This window comes from Amphiprion ocellaris, chromosome 8, assembly GCF_022539595.1.
Source record: "Amphiprion ocellaris isolate individual 3 ecotype Okinawa chromosome 8, ASM2253959v1, whole genome shotgun sequence".
Classification (NCBI taxonomy): domain Eukaryota; kingdom Metazoa; phylum Chordata; class Actinopteri; family Pomacentridae; genus Amphiprion; species Amphiprion ocellaris.
This window is the reverse complement of record NC_072773.1, coordinates 16,740,814-16,766,822: the sequence shown is the minus strand read 5'-3', so window position 1 is coordinate 16,766,822 and position 26,009 is coordinate 16,740,814. Positions and strand designations below refer to the sequence as shown.

The window sequence follows — 26,009 nt, the reverse complement described above, 5'->3', positions numbered from 1 at the left end:
TCAAATGTTTAATGGGAAAAGCATGGCACTGCGACTTGGTGGCAGCTTCGTCTAGCAAAATAGTAGGATATTAGGTTTTGGTTTTTTTTAAACTGTCTAAGATACCACTTCCAGCATCAAAATGAGGGAACTTACACTCCTTGACTCATTCATAAATAATTATTCAGATTAGATATGCAGAATTTCATTACAGTATTTTTAATTCAGAAAAAGTACTTCCATCATTCCAACCGTCTTTGTTACTACAAACTCAGTTTTACCACATATGTGCACATATGTGAGAGGCTGGTGCTACAGTGACATCCAGTGGTTCTGAACTTCTACAGCACCTTTTAAAAGTCTGTGCCACAGCGAGGACCAGAGAAGGACACACATTGTATGTATAAGCTGACTGATACGCAAAACGTCATCATACTTTAATTTCTCATCAGTTCATACCTGACAAGTATATTCAGGGGCACAGAGGGAAATTCTACTGTTCTGGGAGTTACCATGGAACCTGACAAAGTCCTCATATCCTTGAGGCAAAGTGAACACGATTTTCTGTGACAAGATATCAAAGATAGAGAGGCAGACATCAGGCCACACATTGATGTCAGTTAGTTTGAAGGTTATTGCAGTTTCAGCGTTGCATAAGGTTTCTGCTTTAGGAAATTCAGTATTTCTATTATTCTATTATCTGCTTTTCTGTGGCATATCAGGAATTTGCATCGGTGTCCTTGTTTTCTCCTTGGAGTAGTTCGACACTGAGTATGAATGGAGTCTTGTATAAATCCAATAAAGAAAAAGCCTGTGAAGGTTATGCTGAAGTTATCTGGTGGGCGGCAAAAAGAAAGTGTTTTCTTCTTCCTCCTGATCTAAGGTGGTATTTAAAGTGTGTTTTCCACTGAAAGAACTTGATGTACTTTCTATAACATAGTATCAGTCAAACCTTTGGACACAATTATACATTCAAGAAGGTGTTTTTAGCATTTTTTTTACAGTGTAGAACAAACTAAAGACAGCAAGACTATGATGTAACAATATGGCATTGCATCCTGAACAAAAAGTTTTAAATAAACTCAAATATGTTTCAAAGTAGTCAAGGTAGTGCTGGCATAGAGCAAATTGCCCTTTTCAGTTATTGTAATAATCCATTTTATCATAAGAATTCAGTGAAGAGAAACAGCTTCATTACTTTAAGACATGAAGGTCAGTCAGTCTGGGGAGTTTCATGAAATTTGAAAGTTTCACCAAGTAAAGTTGCAAAACCCATTGCAAGTGCAAGAACTTGGAGAAGAAGAAATCAGGACTTGGCTACTTTGAGAAATGTAAAATACGAAGCACATTTTTGCTTTGTTCACATCTTTCCTGTTACGACATAACTTCATATGTGCAATTTCATCGTGTTTTCCAGTCAGTGTGCTCATACTTTTAACTGGTACAATATATACTTGTGAGATGTATTTATTTATGTATCTATAATATTTTGTTGGATCTCTCTGGACGTTGCCATTTTATGCCAACTAATCAAAATTAATTTAGAAAATAGTCTCATTACTTTATGGCTCCTGGCTACATCACAGCCTCTTGGATCTCTGCTGAGCTGGAAAGTTGCCTGGGATCCTCCGGCAGATTATCTTGTGTAGTTCCAAAGTGTGCACTTAAAATGAAGTGTAAGAGGCTGTTTTCATTAGAGCCTCTGGACAACTGCAGCTTGCAATAATGTGCTTCTTGCTGACAGCTGTTTCATCTAAAACTGTAGTTTATGGAATTCTTTTTCCTCACTTAGCTTCCTGATGAGAATTGATGATTTCTCACTTAGTCTTTTACTTCTCACTTACTTCTTTTCTGTTCTTTCCTAACTTACCAATCTCTTGTTACATTTATTTGTGCTGTGGCTTAAAAATACAAGAAAAAAATATATACAAGAGTGTTTTTGTTTCGTTTTTTGGTTGTTTATTTGTTGTTTTTTTTTTGGTTTGAAGTTTCTCTAAGTGACTCCATTAAAAGCTGAGATCAGGGCCTCTCAGATCTGGAACTCCCTGCTTGAGGGCTGGACTACAAAATGTGATTTTAATAGTTTAGCAAGTATGTTGACCCCAGAGGCAGAGTTTTCGGTGTAATGAAGGTGGCTCTCTTCTAACCGGCTAGATGATAACTGATCTGCAGCTCACCTGCTCTACAGGAGGTTCTGTTCAGAGTTTGGGATTTCATTCAGCTGTATGAGGCGCCAACGTTCCACCAGCTCTTTTACTGATGATTATCTGTGAGTAATACAGACTCTCAGCTGAGGGAACATGTTACATCTGCAAACCTGCTGAGCCGCATATTAGTAATTCCACTGAACCAAGCCGTGCAGGTACAGTAGGCAAGCTCTGTACGTCATGTTGCCATGGGAACCTACATGCATTCAGGTGGTGATGTAAAAAATGTCTAAGTTTGTTTTATACCTGACTTCCTGCCAAGTACATTTTACACTGCTGGTACTGCAGCTAATAGAGCACTGATTGGAAAATTGATTAGTCTATTGGTATTATTATTATTTGGTTCATAGAGAACAATCAAGCAATAAATAATATGTAGGACAGTGTCACACCTAATTGCACTTGGTGAGTATCAACAGTACTGAGTGTCAAATGAATATATAAGATTAATACTTTTCTAACAGTATTCCTCTCATGCATCATTTGCAGTAACAGTGTTGCTGTTGTTGTTTTACCATAGCACATTTTTATATTCCTCATAACTCTCCATTACAACAACCTGCTCTTCTTGACTATTTCATCTTGATCTATTTTGGACTCGTGACGTATCCAACAGCCTCTTTATTGTAATTGCACGCAGAGCCTGAAGAAAAAACCTGGCAGACGAAGAACGTTAATAACAACCATCAGAAAACTTAGCTCTGACTGGAGTTTCTAACACAAAGAAAGCCTGATTTTGTCGAACTTGTTCTTGATCTCAAACTGGCACAATCTGTAACACCTTCTGAACTACTTCTTAAAATGCATGTTTTTAAAAAGCCTTTTACTGACATCTTTGTGGTATTTTGGTCTTCAGCACTTTTTACATTTTACTTCTGCACCTATTGATTGCTGTATATGTACATTAGGTGGACTGTTTCTACTTATTTTATTGTGTTAAACAGTTTTATATGCATTTTCCCTATGTAAAGCACTTTGTAGCATAGTATTTGAATTAAATTCATTACTATTATCATATATCTGCCTTCTCTGTGTCTGTTGGGATTTGCTTGAGAACATGTTGCGTTTTGTGCTCACATTCATTCAGCCCGTGTGTCAGCATTTCACACCTACTGAACAGAAAAGTAATGTGTTCTGACAATATTTTATCCTCTCCTCGATCACATCTGCTGTTTGTCTCTCTCTCTCTGTTTAAATGCTGAGTGATGAGGACACACTGCATGTACAGACAAAAGGGTCAATTCAAATGGACTATTTTTACGGGCGCTAAACACCAGCAGTTTGAAGGCCATCTGGACGCTTCGACAGTGCAGTGAACTGCAGAGACGGCTGTGTGGAAAGTTGACATTGCAAACATGATGACAGATGGTTTCCCTCAGTGTCTTGTCCTCAAATGATGCATTCAGATAGATAATTACGTCAGTTCTGGAACAGAAAGGGGGAACAATGCTCTCTGGAATCGGCTAAATTGAAGTTTTGTCGAAGAACAATAAAATATGTTCCGTAGTTAGTCTGTGTTGACTTTTAGAATAAAAACTAAGCATTTTACTGCAGCCACTTTTTGCTCTCCTTATCATCACCGTAATGTTGCAGTAGATTTGAAAGTGAAGCAACACGAAGAGTGCAGCATTGTTAATTTGCTTAAATGGAACGAAGTCAGGTAGAAATTCTGTTGAATCAGGCGGATCTACTGGGGTGGCATAGAAGATGCCTTGCCACCCCGGCTGCCACCCCAGTTCTGAACGATCTAATTGAAAAATATCTATATGAAAGGTTGTGACCGGTCGTAAAGAGCGAAAGTCCAGGAAAGACAAAGAAGGATAGTGGGGGATCGTCTGTGGAAGTTTTTCTTTTCTTTTTTGATAATTACAACCTGTGGTTCTGACAACAGACTGTAAGTCAAAAGAAATCACACATTCACTAAGACTTTACATGACATTAAAGTGTAACCAAACCCCCAGTCACACCAGGTTTTCATGCAGTTTGAAAACTAGATCCTGCTTGTTTAATGCTGGTTTTTTTTTTATAATTTTGGTGTCAAGGTCATAATAACACCAACATTGATGTTTCATCATAGTACAGTCATATCATTTAGTTTACAGCCCAGCAGCTCTATTTCCTTCTTCACAGGCAGATTGATTGTCTTTAACTTAAAAGCTGTATCATATGCATTTCTTTGTGTGTTTTCCATGATGAAAGTATGTGCATGAAGTGCAAAATGACTGATCTGAAGAATTTAGTGAGTGCGTTTGATTAAATTCAAACAGTTTCATTGGTCCACTGTAACCTGTTCGGTAATTTCATTGGTCTGATGTGATGAGGCTAAACGTATTGGTGGCATGAAACTCGCCTGTAAAAATCTATACATTAGCCACATCATTGTATAAGCCGCAGGGTTCAAAGCGTGAGAAAAAAGTAGCGGCTTATAGTCCTGAAAGTACAGTAATCATCATCGGCCGGAGTTTTGCCGATGAAACGCTGATATATGCTTAATTTCTCATAAAACAGTAAATGCTGTTAAGTGTCGGAGTCAGGCAGAATGATGGCCTTGCACCGTTGGTCCAATACATTCAGCTCTGACTCCATTCAATCCTCAGTCCTCACTGCTGTCTTCTCAGTAACGTACAGGAATAAGCTGCAACCAGTCAACATTACAGGAGTGGGCAGAGCCCACAGGTAAGTTTATAACGACGTTGTGAAATTAGCAATGACCAGAGGTGGATAGTAAGGAGTTACATTTACTCTGTTACATTTACTTGAGTAACTTTTCAAAAAAATGTACTTCTGAGAGTAGTTTTATTCTGCCATACTTTTTACTTTTACTTGAGTAGATCTGTGAAGAAGAAACGCTATTCTTACTCCGTTACACTGGGCTACACTCGACTCGTTTTTTTCATTTACCACATTAGATGTTTTATTTTGCCGGAGCGATGCCCCCAGTGGATCTACCACATGACTGTGTTTCACCAATCAGACGAAACAATAATCACATGACTGTGTTTCACCAATTAGACGACGGAACAATAATCACATGACTGTTTCACCAATTAGACGAAGCAACAATAATCACATGACTGTGTTTCACCAATTAGACGAAGCAACAATAATCACATGACTGTGTTTCACCAATTAGACGAAGCAACAATAATCACATGACTGTGTTTCACCAATTAGACGAAGCAACAATAATCACATGACTGTTTCACCAGACTCACCCTGCGGTCACATGACCACATACGAACTGTGGCGGCATAGTGGCACAAACTCTACTCACTTAGCAGATGAGGAATGAAAAGAAGGGGGGAAGTGGTTTGAAGGTGAATGTTCTGGAGTGGATGAGTCACAGCCCAGACCTTAATCCAGATTCCACTGCGGACTCTCCACCTACAGTGTTGGAAATGTGAGTGTTATTTAAGGAATTCCAAAATGTTACACCTGTTGTGAGAAATGTTTGGTTCTTTATTTTTACAAAAATTTTTTTTAGGTATGAAGCTTTTTGATTAATGGCCTCTGCTGAGTAGAATAATCATCCGGTTGCTTTCTAGTCTGTGCATAAAAACATTTGGACAACTTCCTGTTGTGAAGGCAGCTGTGCCCTACTGAGCTTTGGTTTGTCCTGTAAATGGGTGGTAGTTGGGTCACTTGGTTTACTGTATGTGACTCTGGCCCATGAGCTTGTTGCAGAGGCAGCCGGCTGCTGTGCTCTTGAAGTTGTTTAATTACTTGCCAGTGGTGAGTTGCTCAGGTTTGCAACAGTCTCTGCAGGAGTATTATTGGACCTGTCCTTCCTGCACTTTGTTTTTTGCTGTGAATAGGAGGTATCTGGGTCAGCTGGCTTATTGTATGTCCCTGTGGTCCAATAGCTGATTGCGGTGACTGCTGTTGTGTTCCTGTCTTTGTTTGATAGGTTGTGTCTGATCAGTTGTGGAGCTGTCCAGTCGCTCTGAAAGTCTTTGCAAAGGCATAGACGGGCCTCATGCAGTCAGCGTTTAGGGCCATTATCGTCTCACTGTGCTTACTTTCTTCCATCTTGTTCTTCGCTCTTCCCTCTCCTTTTTCTTGGCTTCTTCAAAATCAGCAATAACTTCACGCATCTCCATTTTCACCTGTTCTTTCTCCCTCCACTGTTTTTCCGCTTTGGCCTTTTGCTTAGCAAACACTTTATTTTCTCTTCTTCAAGAGCAATCTCAGCATCCAGCTCTGTCCTTATGTAGGCAAGTTGCTGTGACATTATTTTCTGTCACTGTTTGACTCTGACTTTTACAGTGGGGGTCAGGCTTTCTCTTATTGAAAGCTTGTTCCTTATCAGTCTATATATGTTTTCTCTCTTTCCCCTCTGCATTCAGTTTTTGACTTTCTGTTTCTCTCTGCGGGTGATTTAAGGAGATTTGCTCGAGATTTGCTCGATCTGTGCATTACAGAATCTTGATGAATATGTAGCAGAAAATGTAGCAGAAAATTGTAAAAGAGAAGGTTTATTTTTCAATAAACTGAGTTATTGGCATTGGTTTGTCTGTCTGTCATCCACTGGAGATGATACAAGGACTGAGCAGCCTTGCAGGAGTACTGGCTCTCTGAGTGCTTTTCTAATTTGTTTATTCATTTCTTAGTCTTTTTTGTGTTGTTCTTATACAAAATCTTGTTTAAATAAACTGTTTATTTTTGGCATGTTTTAGTAAGACCTGCAGAATAATGTACTTTTGATGAAATGCCACGATTGTAAGACTTGTTTTCTCAATTTAGTGCTCTGGTGTCATTTTGACGATATTTCAAAAAATGAAAAATGACTTCAAATGTGTTGGGATTCTGAGAGTGTTTGTTGTTGTTGTTTTACTTGTTTGTGCAAACAAATACCATGAAACCTGAATCTGCTGTGAGTAAAGTTTAATCTGCGCACAATTAAAAGATGCAGAGTAGCCTATATAAAGGCCCAATTTTTTATCCATTGCTTTTGAATATTTATTCTCGTATACTATTTGTTAGATATTAACTTTTCTGGATTTGCTCGTCTGATTGTGTCTTTTCTCTGGAGAACAACGTGCATGTGTCTCATTTGGACGCCAGAAGTAATTCATGTGAATGAATGTATGAACAGCTGCACTGTAACAGCTCAGGTGTGTTTCTGTCCACGTTCACAGCTTCCTGCGGCTCTGACAGGTTACACACGGTGTGATTTCTGACGCGTCTGTCCGTCACATAGGCGGGGTTCCTGAGCGTTTCTTTTCTGTCAGGCTTCAGGAAGTTTCAAGTCAGTGCTCCGAGCGCAGACAGACAGTCTGACCGGGAATAAAAGCCAGCAGCAGCTCCTGTGGAGGCATTCCGGGGATTCCTGTCGCTCCATCCTCTACCTGTCCGACAGGTGCAGTCGGCTGGCTGACACGGAGGACTGCGGCTCCGGGAGGGGGCCGTTCATGGTCATCTATGGGTGAGTGCCTGCGGAGAGCTTGTCCGTGTCTGGAACCACTATGGCAGAGGGTTTTCAACGACAAAAAGCCTTCTCCAGAAGACCCTGGCGGTGGCGGCGCCGTCGTGCAGACAGAACCGAGCCCCGCGCAGACCTCGGACAGAGTATCCGAGAGCAGCTCCATCTACACGGCGCTGTGGTCGTTTGAAGCCCGGCACCAGGACGAGCTGTCCTTCCAGGAGGGAGATCTGTTCTGTGTTTTGAGCCGCAGCGGGGACTGGTGGACCGCGAGGAAGATCGACAAGAACGGGCGCGTCCTGGACACCGGGATTGTGCCAAACAACTACCTGGCGAGGGCCGAGTCTCTGGAGATGCAGCCGTGAGTGTTTGATCAGAAACCAGCTCTTCACTGTACTCTATGATTGTTGTTATCAATCTCTTAACCCGTAGATGCATAAGTGGGTCAGAAATAGCTTTGTAATGAAAAGTTTTTTTTTGTCATTTCATATTCCAGCTATTCCTCAAACAAACATGCTTTTGATATCATTCCATTTACATTTTAAGTTGCCTTTTATACTTTTAAAGAAATTGTGATATTTGTATTACTACCCCAAGCTCTTTATCACTGATAATATCATACAAGTGGTGATGAAGTGCACAAACTTGGAGGGACAAAAGGACTTCACTCCTTAGATTTAGATCTGTTGTCATACTTGTCTCCTGTCTGCTCTGTGATAACACAGCCTGCAGTTCAGTCCAGGAGTCCCTGATGGTCGGAGCTAAGTCCCTCATAACTTCTCAGGAACGCAGATGCTTTTGTTTTTTCGTACACATGGTTAATATTTGACATATTTTCAATTTTTCAGACGTGCAAATTAAAGTGATTTTTGTAAAATATCAGAATATTAAGCTCAGATTTTGTAGATTTTTTTCTGACAAAACTGTACCATCACACGTATAGATATGTCCACAGACCCACCGGAAAGTTGAAAATGTTGAAAATGAACAGTTTCTGGCTCAAATGCATAGTGTAATTTTGATAATTTCATAAACGCTACATGTCTTTCAAACCTGCCAGTACGATTTCAGCCAAAATCAACTTACAAAGTTGCAAAACTAAACCTACTGGAGTAAAAACCTCAGACTTGGATCCTCCACATGGATACTGGAGTCTGGTCATATAATCCTGCAACAGGAAAAAAAGGGAGATTTATGATTAATTTCAGGAACATACTAGTCATTCTCTGTACATGGGAGCAACTGCCTGAACCAGCTTTGGGACCACATCAAACCCCAGTAACAGTCATTAGTATTATGCTGTATAAACACAACAGCCTCCAGGTGATGAATGGAATACATACGGCAGGAAGTGTTACAACCAAAAGTCACATTGCAAAGCTGTAGTTGAGATTTTTGCCTCCCAGGACTCACAACACTGTAAAGTGTAATTAAACCTACACTTTGAAATGTGTGCTGAACTGACGAGGTTATATAAAGCTAACTTCAACCTCAGCTTGTAAGAAGTGAAACCGAGTTTGCCTGAGTTCTCCTTTGGGTTTGTTGTTTATTCTAATTTCTTTGAAAACCTGTGTTCACAACATGTAAACACTGAAGCTGTAACTGCTTAAACAACAAGTGAGATTATTGGGTAAAACAGGTGAATACATGCAAATTAACTCTTCATTGTCCCAGATGCGCATTGCACTTTAATTAAACTAATTAAAATTCAGCATGTGTTCAGTTTGGGGATCCAGCCAGTACACCCTTGAGTTGAGCTCACACCAGATAAATGCTGGTCAATTGTAGTCAAACTCTACTTGTAAGTCAGCAACTAAATTAGCATCTTTTGTTAAAATTTTAATGTATTATTTTGTATATTTTACTACTACAGAGGCACCATCACATTCTCTTAAATTATCATTTTGACCTTTCATTGGTTCTCTATTTGCTTTATTTGAGATAATTTGCTTTATAAGATCATCTTTTACATTTTGTTTTGTGTAAAAATGAGGTTATTTCATGTACTTAAAATTGACCTTCTTTACACAAGCTTATCTCTTATCTGCATTTTACCTATTTATAAATGTGAATGACTTCTTTTGTTGTGCATTTGTGCTTCCATTTACTCGTGTGAGCTCAGTGCTATTACTATTGCTGTTCTCGTGTTCCTTAACTTTGCATGTTTCTCAAGGAGAGCATACGTTACACCTATTATCATAGTTACTCTCATGTGAGGAAAAGCCTCCTGTGAAATTTACAAAATATAAAAATCACTCAAACTTCAAAAAGATTCTTTGTATGTAGTGTCTGTGGCGCTTTGGATAAAACCCATACAGCAACGTTTCCATTACTTGTCTCTCTTTGCTGCTGTTAATCAGTTTCCCTTAATCTTTGTCAACAAGTGGCCATTCATACTGCTGAAAGTTGAATATGACAACGGTCCAACTCTTTATTTTTAATTTTCTGCATCACATATATTCAACCCAAGTCTCTGTTGTGTGTGAGAAATGTCAATAACACCTTTCATAATGTCAAACCCGTGTCTGTGTGTGAATTAGCCGTAGTGCAAACAGGAACGCAAACACGACGACAGTCAGCTTCACCACTTCTTGTTTTGTTTTTCTCTCTTGCTGTTTATTGCTTCAACAGAATAGGAAGTGTGCAAACTGTGGATATTCCCATATGTCAGATAGAAAGCATTAATTATAGAGTTCCTCAATTCTTTTCTATTCTATTCTATTCTATTCTGTTTTATTCTATTCTAGTCATACTGTATATTTTACCTGGACTGTTGATGGTTTTGGCGCCACGTTTTCAGTCAGCTTGAAGTTTTAAGCAGAAAATATTTCATGCTCTACCTTCCTTTATCCTTAAATACATGTCTGAGGAGTTGCAAAGATTTAACATTGTTGTGAACAGTCAAGACTCAAAGTTTATGCACATATCTCAGGTCAGGTTTATTATAAAATACCACTGAATCCAAGTAAGAGTGTAAGGACTACACAAAAAGCATAACTGATGGCATGCATGGGGTAAGTCATCTTAAATCGAGAGCATAATTCACAAGTCTAATGTCTCTCAGCCATATTTATACAGTGCCATTAAGATCAGAAGCAATCAAGGTTTGCTGAAATTGTTATTGGTGAATAGTGACTCATTTGTAGACATTTTTTAAAATGCCATCGCTGTTTTCTAGAGTCCATGTTAACATGTTCAAACAACATGTGCCATGTGATCAACGTTTAACATCTTGAAGATATTCAGTTAATTATCAACAAAGACAGTTTTATCTCTTCAGGAATTTGAGCTTGTCATACCAGGAAAAGCACAACTAATTATCGCTCAGCTCCAACAAGAGTTCCAGTTAGTCACACCTAAAATGTGCTTGGTTAATACCAGAATCTAGGAAAAAGTTACATGGAATGAAGCAAAATCTGCACAAGACTGACACATCAGAACTGCAGATATTGTCTGATAGCTTTCTTGAGAAATGACTTTTGTGTAGTGCCTGTAACAGGCATTAAAAAAATTAATCCAACGTAGAGGACTCTTCCTGGGTCTGTGGCTGACAGTGCAGATCAAAACATTTCACTGCATCTCAGCTGACATATGTGAATGAGAAGGACTTTCTATCACTTCTAATTTTCTCTTTTACATTGAAATATCACCTAATTCTAAGAACAGTCGTTTTTAACTCGTGTTTGGGGAGTTGTCTGACAACGGAAACAGAAAAATATGTAAATGAGATCACTGCAATTTATGTGAATAGTGAGAACAGGAGAGAAGCAAACAGATGTAAACGCCAGCTGAGGTTGTACTGAAGCATAGAAGGCAACATGAAGATACATTAACCCACACGGTCCTTGCTATTGATTCCACTATCTCTGAATGTTGCTCAGCTTTTCCATTTAAAGTGCTCTGCCCTGTTAGCATAAGAGCAGAGCTAATGGTAGCATTCACCACATTACAGCAACATGCTAACACTAAGAATTTTTCCGTTGTTGTTGTGACGTAGCCATCAAAAATAAAATGCTGCCTCAGATGCTGGGAATGCATGAAGACTCTTGTGTTTACTCTTGCATATGAACATCAGAAGATTTGGTGGGCTTTGCTCATGGCTGAGAAACATTTTAGAGTTAGAGTTTAGAGAAGCAGCTGTACAAATTAAATGAACCTGGTGGACTCAGAGGCAGCCCCGTTGGTTCGCCTGAACAGAGCGGATTTTGAAGGGGCAGAATTATTAAAATTTCTATTTTTACATCTATCAGTAACCCCACATTAAAACCGGACCAAATTCTTACTGGTTTTTAATACTGAGAGGAGATCTAAATTTAGGTGCAGCTGGAGGAATGGCAAAAGACAGCGTCTTTTTATTTTACACTTCTCAGTTTATAAGACAAAAGACGAGAATTTCATTTTCACTATATGGGACCTTTAATATAAATCTGTGTTAATTCTGTGAAACTCACATTCTATAAATCTAAGATGGACCTAATACTATGGTCCAGTACAAAATATCTTTGCGACACCGAACCCAGTAATTCAATCAAAGATTGATGGCAAATACTGTTTTAATTGATCCTATAGAGCCAAAACTGACACCAGTTACTGCTGAGCAGCTGATGAATAAGGTTTTGCCAGTATAAAATCCAGTTCATCCAAAAAATAGAAATGAATTCTTTCTACACTACTTTGTAAAAACTGCATTTTCAGCCTCGAGATCGGATTCATAACCTGATGGAGAAGGATAATCAGTGCAGTGTAACAGTAACTGTCTTTTATACTCATTGCCTTCTCTTTAAAAACTTTTGACTTAATTAGAAATGCTGCAGAATGGAACCACACATCACACCGCCACCAAAGCATAAATTGCTATATCTTTTATGCACCTGAGATTCATCTGAAGAGGACTGCAGAAGATTTTATTGACCATTTCCATCTATTTCAAATCATTATTTTGATTATTGCAGGTTTAAACTCTGAAGCCATTCAACCATTTTCTAATAATTGCTTTTATTTATATCCTTCTGTCTTGATTCAGGTGGTTTTATGGGAAAATGAACCGCTTCGAGGCCCAAGGCCACTTGATGGGACCAGGAAACGAAGAGGGAGCTTTTCTTATCCGACACAGTGAAAAAGACAACATTGGATATGTTCTTTCAGGCAAGAAAACAACAAGGGAGTTTGATGGATTAAAGCTATAAAGAAATTAGAGGCGTGCGATGGGTTAAAGTACACTGACAGAGGAAGCAGTTTCACTTCAGTTTACAGACAGAATATATTTCACAAGGAGAGAGAAAAAGAAAGTAAAAGGACATATTTGGCTTTGGATTTGAAAGATTTAAGCCAACAGGGAGCCCAAGGCCCTGACATGAGGCTTCTACTTTTGTGTTCTCACTATATAATTTTAAACAGGCCTGTCTCTCTGAACTCCAAGCACTTTCTGGGCATTTTTTGCTCCTGTCACATTTTTACTTATTGTGGGCTCATTTTTATATATTTTTCACTAATACAGTGGGGCAAAAAAGTATTTAGTCAGCCACCGATTGTGCAAGTTCTCCTGCTTAAAATGATGTTATTTTTTTTCTGTAATTTTCATCATAGGTACACTTCAACTATGAGAGACAGAATGTGAAAAACAAAATCAAGGAACTCGCATTGTAGGATTTTTAAAGAATTTATTGGTAAATTATGGTGGAAAATAAGTATTTGGTCACCTGCAAACAAGCAAGATCTCTGGCTCTCACAGACCTGTAACTTCTTCTTTAAGAAGCTCTTCTGTCCTCCACTCGTTACCTGTATTAATGGCACCTGTTTGAACTCGTTATCTCTATAAAAGACACCTGTCCACAGCCTCAAACAGTCAGACTCCAAACTCCACCATGGCCAAGACCAAAGAGCTGTCGAAGGACACCAGGAGCAAAATTGTAGACCTGGACCAGGCTGGGAAGAGTGAATCTACAATAGGCAAGCAGCTTGGTGTGAATAAATCAACTGTGGGAGCAATTATTAGAAAATGGAAGACATACAAGACCATTGATAATCTCCCTTGATCTGGGGCTACACACAAGATCTCATCCCGTGGGGTCAAAATGATCATGAGAACGGTGAGCAAAAATCCCAGAACTACACGGGGGGACCCGGTGAATGAGAGAGCTGGGACCAAAATAGCAAAGGTTACCATCAGTAACACACTGCGGCGACAGGGAATCAAACCCTGCAGTGCCAGATGTGTCCCCCTGCTTAAGCCAGTACATGTCCAGGTCCATCTGAAGTTTGCCAGAGAGCATATGGATGATCCAGAAGAGGACTGAGAGAATGTCACGTGGTCAGATGAAACCAAAATAGAACTTTTTGGTACAAATTCAACTCGTCGTGTTTGGAGGAAGAAGAATGCTGAGTTGCATCACAAGAACACCATACCTACTGTGAAGCATGGGGGTGGAAACATCATGCTTTGGGGCTGTTTTTCTGCAAAGGGGACAGGATGACTGATCCGTGTTAAGGAAAGAATGAATGGGGCCATGCATCGTGAGATTTTGAGCCAAAGCCTCCTTCCATCAGTGAGAGCATTGAAGATGAAACGTGCCTGGGTCTTCCAGCATGACAGTTTTCCCAAACACACCACCCAGGCAACGAAGGAGTGGCTCCTGGAGTGGCCTAGCCAGTCTCCAGACCTCAACCTCGTAGAAAATCTGTGGAGGGAATTCACAGTCCGTGTTGCCCGGCAACAGTCCCAAAACATCACTGCTCTAGAGGAGATCTGCATGGAGGAATGGGCCAAAATACCAGCTACAGTGTGTGCAAACCTGGTGAAGACCTCCAGTAAATGTTTGACCTCTGTCATTGGCAACGAAGGTTATATTACAAAGTATTGAGCTGAACTTTTGTTATTGACCAAATACTTATTTTCCACCATAATTAAATTCTTTAAAAATCCAACAATGTGATTTCCTGGATTTTTTTTTTCACATTCTGTCTCTCACAGTTCTTCAACTGTACCTATGATGAAAATTACAGACCTCTGTCATCATTTTAAGTGGGAGAACTTGCACAATCAGTGGCTGAATAAATACTTTTTTGCCCCACTGTATAAAGTCTTGTACATCTATGAAAACAGCACAACCATGACTAGAAGTATATCAGATTTTATATCACGTAGCTGTTGGGTGTAGCTGAGCCACTCATGACCTCTAACCCAGTCTTTTGTTTTTTACAACTTCTTAATCCTGCAGATGGTTAATTATCGACATGTATAAATAAGACACATACAATAAATAGATTTTGAGGAAATAGCAAAGTTCCACAAAGCTTAGATCTGGTTAAATTTTTTTATGTATCTACACATCACAAATGAGTAGTTTAACAACGGTTGAGAAGTAAAAAAAAAAAAAAAAAAAATCCAAGAATTCTTTCTGTGTTTACAGTTTCTGGCTCTGACAAATGATGTCATCTGGGGGCTTTTTTTATGAAAGAAATTCAACTTTTTTTTCTTTTATTTTTGTGAATTGTGGCATTATAAATGTGTCATACTGAGCAAAAGAAATTTCTGAGTCTTCTCTACTTCTAGCCATGGTTGTTCTGTTTCCATACAGGTGCAGGACTTTTTACTGCAGTGGAAAATAATCCCAAAAGAAGTAAAAATGTGGCAGGATCAAAAAACACCCAGAAGCTGCGTGAGGTTCAGATTGTTAAGATGACTAAGCACAGCGTCACAAAGACAAACAAAACCGTAGCACTTACTGCACTGCACCCACACATGGGTGCATATAAGAGTGTGACAATTAGTCATTATTCATTTGGTACAAATACTTCCTTCTCAGATCTGATCCATGCATGACAGTCACACTTACAAAGCATTTAACTGATGCCCTGAATTCAACAACACAAGCATAGCCACAGAAAATGTCAGTGTTTATGTTTACCACCATATCAAGCAGCCTGCTAATCTGCACCTTTCTTCAGTGAAAATAAGCAAAAAAGCAAGTGTAATTTTAATTTGTGATGCATAATTTTATCATTTCCATAAGCGGCATGGCTATGATACAGTCTGACAGGGTAACAAGCAGGAGCAGCCCAAAGATCAAACTGAATGTAAACACTTGGACTGTTTATCCAGATTATCCAAACTACTTTGTAACGACTTTAAAACTACTATAATATCACATTAGTTTGGTCATTCTCAGTAATTAATAACACTGTAGGAGGGTGTCAGCCTTATTATGTATTATAAGCAGGTAAAGTGGTATTTTACATATTTTTTTGGTAGGTTTTTAATCCCTAATGTGTAAATTACTCAGTTAAGTCACACCACAAATAACACTATAGAGCTTTAATCCCAATATTTACAATCATAATCCTTTTTTTTTTTTTTTTTTTTTACTGGATTACATTTGAGGCAATGGCTGTTGTTGTAACTTGACTTAACCATTCTATTTTATTTATGTTGCACATTTGGAATTTTATTATTTGGCTGAATTTGTTTAAGGATATGTGTGCATTTTATTTAGTTTATAGGTTTCATTTTTACCACTTCTTGTTTCTAATACTGTGTGAATCTTTCCGCAGTGAGGTCAAGCAGTCGGGTGAAACATTTTAAGGTCCACCAAGCAAATGGAAGTAATTTCCTTGTCGATCCCAACCACCAGTTCAGCTCTCTGATTGACCTTGTGGAGCACTACTGCGACAACAGCCTCACCAACACAGGCAAACTGGGGAAACCCTGCAAAAGGGTGAGGCACGATATGTCAGTTGTCTATTTTGTCTTTTAGCTTCCTCATTTATTCCTCATATGTCTAGTCATCTGAAAACCAGAAGGGTGAACAATCAGAAATGGTGTCTAAAAGAACATTTATAAATACAGCTGCTGCTAGAGCCTAGTCCATCAGCTTTCTGCCTTGTGTATAATGGATTTGGTACCCAAACTTCTCTGGTTAAAACTTGAGACTGTTGTTTGGGTGCAGGATTTGCATATTTGTGCTGTGTTTTATGGCTTTATATGACATACAAATCTGCATGTTTCGTCCGTCAGAAAAAGCCCAACATCTCAGACCTGAATCATTTTACGGTGGATGAATGGGAGCTCCCAAAAGAGGAGTTCTTGCTGGAGGAGCAGCTGGGCAGCGGCAACTTTGCTGATGTCTACAGGGGACGCTGGAAAAACCACATCAATGTTGCCATCAAGATCCTTAAAAATGGTATTTTGTCATCTCAGCTGATATTAGTTTAATAGGTAGTAGAAAACATCTCTGTCAGACCGAGATGAAGGCAGACAGAGATAGACAGCAACAAGGGATAAGGGTTTTAAAAATATTTTTACAAGGCACAGATTTGCACAGTAAATGAAACAACAGAGAATAGCCAATCAAAATCAGCAACATGTGTTATAACATAAACTCTGCATTGAATCTAAAGACACACTGTGGTGGAAAAATTTCTGCTAGATCCCGTTCTACATACTACATGAGTTAAAATGAAGCGTTTCAGACAGAGGCTCAGAAGAGGTGTTGCAGCAATGTGCAGTCAGAGAATAATTATGTTTAGTTTTTTGAGCATTAAAGGTGCATTAATTTGCATATTTCCCTTTAAAATATCTGACTCAGATCATTTTTAGCTAATCAGTCAAAGCAATTTATGCCCTAATTATTAAGTATTAATAACGTACTATATGTGTACTGTATACATTGATTTTTATTTTATTGTGCAGAAATTATAATACGTATTGTCAGTGACACATTGGGCCACATTTAAGGTGAAACTGCTTGTGTTTTGTCTGGTAGAGAGAGAATAAGAATGTGACATTTCCAGACCTTTCACAATAATTCCCAGTGATCCATTTCTGATGCTATGATGCATAACTGGCAACCAATCAACCTTGTTGCGCCTGGAGTTGAAGTGACACAGTGGCAAAGTATTCTTCTAAGTTATGCAAGTATCTGTGGAATTCTTCCTTTTGTTGCCTACCCAGTTGAAGTTTTGGCCTCACTACAGTTTCAATAGTCGCAGCATATTGTTTTCATTGAGGACAAGTGGACTGACTGTACACTTGTAGTCAGTAAAGGGAGTGCAGAGTTTTAAAACTGTGGTCTCTTAAGTAGGTCACTTATGTAATTGACCTGATGAATCATCTATTTCACTGAAAAGGCATTTCCCTTGTGTTTCCAACAGTGTACTGCACTGCATAAAAACAGGTTGCTCACTTTACACAACATTTTGTATCTAGAATAACCAGTTATGATGAGTTGATTTAAATGGGCAAGGCATCCAAACAGCAGCTGCAATATAATTTCTGTTCTAAAGTTCTTTAAGATGAAGCTGCCACCTAATGACTGCAAAATACCGAAATCACATCTTTTCCCTATAGTCTACTTAATTTGTCTACAAATGACTTGTTTGTTAAGCACCACAGTTAGTGGCATATTTGTTAAATAGTCAAGATTTTACTGTGATTTCCTTCTTGCTACTTTTATCTCTGTCCTTTAATTTCCCATATTTTAATTCTTTCTCTCTGTTTTCAGACTCCGAGATGAACAAGCGTGAGTTTCACAGAGAAGTTCAGATTCTGAAGAGTCTCCGCCATCGTCACCTCATCTCTCTGTTTGCTGTGTGCACAGCTTCACCGCCGTACTACATCATCACAGAGCTGATGGAGAAAGGCAGCCTGCTCAGCTTCCTCAGAGGTAAACCTCAATGTTCTTCTGCTTCTGTTTTTCATGGGAAACAATCAGAGTTTAATGTTGAAGTGTCAGGGTGAGGTTGGAGAGTTATGGTTTTGGTTTATGGTAGGTTACTGATAGTGTATTATTGTGTTGTCTAAAATTGCCTTCCGCCCTCATTGCCATCATGTATTTTTTTTTCCATCTGCCTGTCTCATTCTTTTGTACTTGCACGTTAGACAATCAGTAACATTATCTGTTCAATAAAATTTTTAAAAAGTATATCAGTAGCTAAACCTCTATACTACAAAGGTAAAATAGAATTCCTGTGTTTCAGTTATGGTCTTTGTTTTTTGTGTGCCGCCCCAAGATTTTCCCCATCTGACCAATCTTGTGAAAAATTTCTGGAGGCGCCACTGCCTAAAACAGCCCACCAATTCCCACAGTGGAAAACAGTATAATGTAAATACACTGCCTGTCCAAAAAAAAAGTCTCACACTCTAATATTTCATTGGACCGCCTTTAGCTCTGACAAAGACACATGTTCACCATGGCATCGTTTCAGTAAGCTTCTGCAATGTCACAGCATTTATTTCTGTCCAGAGTTGCAGTAATTTTCTACCAAGATCTTATATTGATGATGGGAGAGTCAGACCACTCTGCAAAATCTTCTCCAGCACATCCCAAAAATTCTCAATGGGGCTGAAGTCTGGACTCTGTGGAGGTCAATCCATGTGTGAAAATGATGTCTCATGCTCCCTGATCCACTCATTCACAATGTGAGCCCCATGAATCCTGACATCGTCATCTTGGAATATGCTCATGCCATCAGGGAAGAAAAACACCATTGATGGAAAAACCTGGTCATTCAGTATATCCAGGTAGTCAGCTGACCTCATTCTATGGGAACATAACTTTGCTGAACCTGAACAACCCCAGATCATAACTCTAACCCCCACAGGTTTGTAGGCACTAGCCATGATGAGTGCATCACTTCATCCACCTCTCTTCTTACCCTGATCACTTTGGAGCAGGGTAAATCTGAACTCATCAGACCACATGACCTTTTTCCATTGCTCCAGAGTCCAATCTTTATGCTACTTATCAAACTGAAGCTTTTTTCTGATTAGCCTCACTGATCAGTGGTTTTCTTAGAGCTACACAGCTGTTTAGTCCCAGTCCCTGGAGTTCCCTTCGCATTGTGTGGAAATGCTCTTACTTTCACTATTAATCATAGCTGTGAGTTCTACTGTTGATTTCCTACGATCATCTACGAGTTGGTTCCGACCACATTTGTTCCTGAAAGATGATGGTTCATCACTATCCTTCAGGTTTTAATAATGCATTGGATGGTTCTTTAGTAGCTTTATCAATCTCCTTAGTTGTTTTCTTTGCATGAAGCAGGCCAATAATTTGACCCTTCTGAGACAGATTAACGTCCTTTCCATGACCACAGGATATGTCTTCTAACATGGTTGTTTAAGAAATGAGAAGCTCCTCACTGCATCAGCTAGGGTTAAATAAAGTGTTGCTAGCTGAAACATATTCATCATTCCATCACTGCAGTAATTATCCAATGGAAGGCTCTTACCTGTTTGCTTAGTTAAAATTAAATGTTAGCTTGTCGACATGTTCATACATGTTAACGCTTAATGAATTGAGCTTTAGCTTTAGAGCTGCAAAGATAGCTACACATTCTTAGTCCCATTTCCATTCTAATCAGTCAACATTTGGGGAACGTCATAGCTGAGTGGTTAGGGTGCATACCACATAGGTGCAATTGACAAAAGCAGTAAGCTGCCAGTTAGATTCCCCAAAGGCAGGTCATTCCACAATTTTATGTCTGTCGGTACTGTTGTTGTGTTATTAAGGCAAAACTCCCCACAAAAATAGTGAGCATTTAACTTAAAACTATATTGTATGCTACTTTAGCTCATATTTTCATCATTTTAATTGTGGTATGATATTAATTGATAACTAAAATTTCTGATAAGTCACATCAGACATCAGAAAAGTGTTGACATGACTAACAACCCTCAGTTAATTCTTAGCTTTGGCCACTTGGGCCACTTGAGCCAATATGAGCTTCATAGGTCCAAATCTCTGATGCTTTTTTGTAACTCACTTAAGTTCAAAAAATTGTAACAGCGATTTTGTGTGCTTGATGCAGCACTGATACAGCTGTAGGATAATCACACTTTATGGTAAGCAGGTACTGAAAACATGAAGTGTATCAGTCTGGTTTACTTGTAATGAAAATCAAACTTGTTAAGACGTCATCAGTTGCAGTTAGAATTGTGACACTGACTTTGAAAACTGTGAGAATTCTGTGATTTGATACACAGTATAGCCATTGTCTGATTTTTCTGTTGTTTTCTCCTTCTGTCTCAGGTCCAGATGGGCAGCATCAAGACGTTGCATCACTCATTGACATGGGTGCCCAAGTGGCTGATGGGATGTCATACTTGGAGGAAAAGAACAGCATCCACAGAGATCTGGCTGCTCGAAACGTCCTGGTGGGAGAAGACTACATCTGTAAGGTGGCCGACTTTGGGCTGGCCAGAATCATTAAGGTAGGAGCGTAGAAGGGTTTGTAAGTCGGATTTAAAGTCAAATCAAGAATGCTGGTTTTAAGTCAAAAGAATTTTTTTTCTTTGGAAATTCAGGAGCCATTTTACATCACAGAAGATAAAAAGATGCCTTACAAGTGGAGCGCTCCTGAGGCCATCAGCCACGGAAAGTTTTCCAACAAGTCAGACGTCTGGTCTTTTGGTGTTTTGCTCTACGAGATTATCACCTATGGAGGCGCTCCTTATCCAGGTTAGTGGAATGACAGGGTTTTTGGGTTGGATGCTTTTATAAAACCAATTTAAAGCCCCTTTAGTCCTCAGTAAATTCTGGAATTAATCACATCAAAGTCCTTGCGGAAAGCATTTGTCCCATTTTGTCTTGGATATTTGCAAGTTTGTCAGAACAGTTTCAATCACAACAATAACCTTTAATGGATGCTATAATTTTGTTGCGCCTGCTATTATGGCTGTATTTTCTTGGTCAGCTGGTCAGTGAGTTCGCCGATGTGATCTCATCCATCCAAGTTCTTATTGGTCAGACAACTGCTGGTGTTACTTTTTTAAGGAGAAAAGCCTTTCAGGATTAATCAGTTACTTTTTTGTGGTGGAGGAACAGCCTAATGAAGTCTAGTAGTTCAAGTTTATTTAACATTTACTGAATGTTTTGTGCAGTTTCAGTTTAAAATTATTCAACACCAAGTAATGGGCAGGTGCATGGGTCTGCTCTGAGCCTGTTCCTATCATACAGCATAAGTTGTAGTAATTTGATGAGCCTCAAGCCTTGTGGTGGCAAACCGCACAGAAACTGTCTTATACAGAAATTTGAAATAGACGAAACAAAATATGGTGGTATAGGTCATAAGTAGATCAACATTTGAGGAAATACACATCTCCCCTTTCTTTCTGAGAGTTAGTTGACTGGATTGATACAACAGTCAAGGTTGTGCATCAACTACTGAGCTCGAATCAGGTTGTAATTCACATAGCTTAGCATAAAGACTGGAAGAATCTCTCTGTCAAACAAAGAAACACATCTACCAGAACCTGAAAAATCTCCCTAAGATGCTTGATCATCTTTGTTCGATCTGCATGCAGAAATAAAACATTGTAGAGAGTTACTTGCTGTACTTTTACAGCCAGATGCAGTGCCTTCCCAGAGTGAAGTTGGTGCTGTCAGATTAATGGGAAAAGAGCAGAGATGCTGCACAGAAATGCTGATGGATGAATGAACTGTTTTTTTCAGTTCATTCTTAGGTTGTGTTGTAAGTGCACTCTGGAGGTGATGGACAGAATATTTTTGAACTTTCCCTAGCTGGCTGTTTTCCCTGATTTTTGATTTTATGTTTAGCAAAGCTAATGACCTGCTGCTCCAGCTTTAAACTTGAAATAAAAACATGAAATTAACATAAAATATTTTTTTATAAACCCAACTAAGTACATTTGATGCCGAAATTTAACCAAGTACTTCTGGTTCTGTAAAACTGAAAACGCCTCTTGGATAAGAGATGAAACGCCTGCTGCTGCAGGTTTAAATTTGAAATACAAACATGAAATTAGTGGTTCATTCGCTCTACTTTTAGAAATCATATTAATCATTTCTGTTTAAAATAATCAGGGGCAACAGATATACGTTGCAAATACTAGATTTTATGTTGACTCAGAATTAATTTTGGCTAATAAGGCTAGCAGGTAGAAAGTATTGTTGCTCATTCAGTTCACCTAGAAATAACGTGCCGATCATTTTATGATTTCAGTCGATCAAGACCAATTACTGTATTCCATCTATTATCTAAACACTGCTTAATCATCATTAGGGTTGCAGGGGATCTGGAGAGTATCCCAGCTGACTTTGAGTGAAGGCAGGGGACACCTGGACAGCTCATCAGTCTATCACAGGGCTACATATAGAAACAAACAGTCACACTCACATTCACACCTACAGACAATTTAGAATCCCCAATTAACCTCAGCATGTTTTTGTGACTGTGGGAGGAAGCTGGAGAATCTCGGAGAAAACCCACGCATGCACAGGGAGAACATAAAAAGTTCATGCAGAAAGATCCCAGGACGTGACGCGAACCGGGGTTCTTCTAACCGCAAGGTGACAGTGCTAACCACCAAGCCACTGTGCAGCCCAATTACTGCGTTCTCACCTGCCATTCATTAAAGACAGATAGCTTTCTGTTTGATGCCCTCAATTAGGACAAAATGTTGGATTCTTAATTTCTCCAGTGCCACCTTCATTTTGAAATAGTTGAATCATGCTTTGCTGTTATAGCCCGTTCAGACTGTGTCTGCTAGTCCAGCATAATAAAACAGTCTGATTGCTACTGGCACAGGGCACAACTTGTTTTTTTTCTTCAACAGTAAAAGAGTGTTTTTGCCGGAACTGAGTATGTATTGTTTTCCTTACATCTCTGAATTTCCTTCAATTGTGGCACATTTTTCTTAAGCTGAGTTTCCCCCACTATATTTAAAATGAGCATATCTAATATACTGTAACTGTCTTAAAGGGTAGGTTTAAAGTTTATTTATAGCCCGTCTTAAAATAATATACCCATAAACTGGAACAGGTTTGACTTGCTGTAATCTTCCGTACTGCTCATGCCAACCATTAAAACATCTCTTCCTGCAGCTATTCTGTGGTAATGTAGGGGTGATAAAATCCACAGTCTTTATTTGAAGCTTCCTTCGTCAGAATCCGGCAAACCTAATTATTTTAGGTTTCCAGCGTTGCAGTTTTTCTAGCTTTTTATTTCGAGCCTTCTGTTTCAGCTAAACGACAGCGATGGTAGGTGATAGTGACGTGATTTGAGTCACACTGCAGACCCGGAATGAGGAAGTAAAACCTCTTTCAGTTTAGTTCAGAAATGTGGCAGGCTGTTGTTTTAAAAAAGATTTGAAAAATGATTAACTTGACCATTAAAATCGATGCCTTGCCACTATTCCTGTATATTGGTCTCTAGATACTTTGCATTTCAACAGGTGATTTTATCATCCTTAACTTACCACAGTATAGCTGTAGGCAGAGATTTTTTAATGGCTGGCATTCACAGCATGGAAGATTACAGCATGTCAAACCTGTTTTGATGTATGTTTAAATTGTCTTAAGACAGACTATCAAAAACTGTGAACTCATCCTTGATAAACAGTTATGGTATATTAGATGCACTTATCTAAAATGTGATGAGGAAAAGAAACCTGGATTAACAAAAATATGCTGCAACTGAGGAAATGCAGCCACGTCCAGGAAGAAAAACAACACATCCTCAGTTCTCTCCACATCCAGTTAGGCTAGTTTCGATATTATCAGGCCCATTAAATGATCTGTATTATCACTCTTATCATCCTTAGTTTGAGTCCCATGTTGGATCATTAATGTAGTTTTATATTTTATTTAGGCCTCATTTTAATCTTTGTATTTCACTCGTTCTTCCTGATAATGTTTGGTAGCATTTTCAGAGAATGACTGGTTTAGCCATCTCAGTTTTTATTTAGATTTAAGAAATGATCATGACTCCAGTCTTCCAGATATTGATTATCCAAAAGGGTTTAGTAAAAAGCAACTGAGCTTCTCTTTTTAATTTATTTCTCATCCAAGAGGCGACAAGGTGGAATAGCAAAAGAGTGTATTTTAACTCAAACTGGTTGTTTTATAACCCCTACATGGTGCCTAAATTTATCTAAGTAGTTCTGATTCTACAGATTTTTTTTTTTTTTTTTTTTTAAAAAGCATTCTTAAATGAGAGATGAAATGCCTGCTAAACCTGTAAGAGTCATAGTGGATGTAATGTACCTGTCAGGCCTGCTAGAGGGTAGAGGAGGTTCTACAGGCCCAGATGTAGTGGAAATGATATGCAGTGATGTTGTCCAGGCTATGCAAGAAATTTTGGACCATTTGTTTTGATGTAGTGGGTCTTCCTACAAGTGTAAATGATACTGTAGCAATTAAATCCCATAGTGGCCTGACTGAAAAGCTTATAAGTATTGATCTTGCAGACTTACATTTGGCTCATTTCAAGGTCCAAGGTGCTTAAACGTGACTGACTAATTCAAGTTTTCACAGTAAATTTCCTATCGAATTGAACCAATTTTGCAGGGGTGTTTATCAAACAGTGCTTATGAAATATTCATGGAGTGTTGATTTACAGCGTGCTCAGGTTGAAAGTTAATTCACCACCATCAGGATTAAAGTTTGTACAACGATATACTTAGAAAGCCTTCAGGTGCGTGTACAGATATTTTAGTGAAAATAAATGTTTAACACCACTTCTGCTTTTCTTTCTCCTCCCTCTTCCCGCTTTTCTCCGACTCAGCTTTAAGTAACCAAGAAGTGCATGAACAGATTATGAAAGGATACAGGATGCCTGCACCATCCAAATGTCCCAACTTTCTCTATCAAATCATGAAAAAATGTTGGAGCACCGAGCCAGCCGACAGACCAGACTTCAAGTCCCTCAAGATCCAGCTGGACAGCTGCTCATATGAGCTGGAGTGACCTGCATTACAGGCTCAACAAGCAGGGACTGTGGGAGCTTTTCACTAAAGACTCCTCTTTAGAAAAATGGACACAAAACTTTGTGAACCTGCAAAACTTGATGCATTTTATTCAGTCCTCTAGGGCTGCAACCAACAATTATTCTCTGCATTGATTCATGTGGAGAATACTTTTTACTGAGCTGAGACCATCAGCAACTAATCATTTTTTATTTTTTTATTTTTTAATTCTTAGAATGAGCTCTTTAAGTCACATTTTTGAGCAGTTGTGAGAGTACATTGAATCAGCTAAACTGGAGGTGGGCGATAAAGCTAAAAAAAAAAAGTTGTCAACAAAATGTTTCATTTCAGGGTGTATAGTGATAATTACTAATAATTTTTAAATAACCTATTTCTAATAAAGACTCAAAATGTTCATTTTGAATTTAAACTGCTTGAATGTAACCATTTTCTTTATTGAGGTAAATGGGTAATAAATGACACAACAATAAAACACACAAAAAAAAACATTTATAAACAAAAATAAATATGGATAAAGGAATGATTTCTCATGGATACACTTTAAATAAAGATCGGGTAAAGAATACCCTAACTCAGGCATGGGCAAACTACGGCCCCCGGGCCACATACGGCCCTTTGGGCTTTTCAATCCGGCCCACGAAATAATTTGGTCAATATTAGACTTCACGAAATTACA

At 38.8% G+C, this 26,009-nt stretch overlaps 1 protein-coding gene and 1 long non-coding RNA gene across 2 annotated transcripts in view; both read left to right on the top strand.

The window, feature by feature from the left end:
- LOC129349487 (uncharacterized) overlaps positions 1-26,009 on the top strand; it is a 149,491-nt gene that overhangs the window by 74,145 nt on the left and 49,337 nt on the right. The gene's annotated exons all lie outside the window — the stretch shown is intronic.
- On the top strand, positions 7,402-25,745 carry LOC111567104 (protein-tyrosine kinase 6-like). Its single transcript, XM_035947132.2, has 8 exons — positions 7,402-7,969; positions 12,632-12,753; positions 16,159-16,322; positions 16,622-16,787; positions 18,108-18,269; positions 20,637-20,818; positions 20,912-21,065; positions 25,132-25,745. Exons 1-8 carry the CDS (start codon positions 7,608-7,610, stop codon positions 25,311-25,313), a joined length of 1,494 nt encoding a protein of 497 aa, XP_035803025.2. The 5' UTR covers positions 7,402-7,607; the 3' UTR covers positions 25,314-25,745.

Bases quoted from the DNA above. Each gene is read 5' to 3' on its own strand.
- LOC111567104 (XM_035947132.2), top strand. From the start codon at position 7,608: ATGGGTGAGTGCCTGCGGAGAGCTTGTCCGTGTCTGGAACCACTATGG. The intron at 16,788-18,107 runs GTATTTTGTCAT...CTCTGTTTTCAG, and splicing joins CATCAAGATCCTTAAAAATG to ACTCCGAGATGAACAAGCGT. The intron at 20,819-20,911 runs GTAGGAGCGTAG...TTGGAAATTCAG, and splicing joins GGCTGGCCAGAATCATTAAG to GAGCCATTTTACATCACAGA.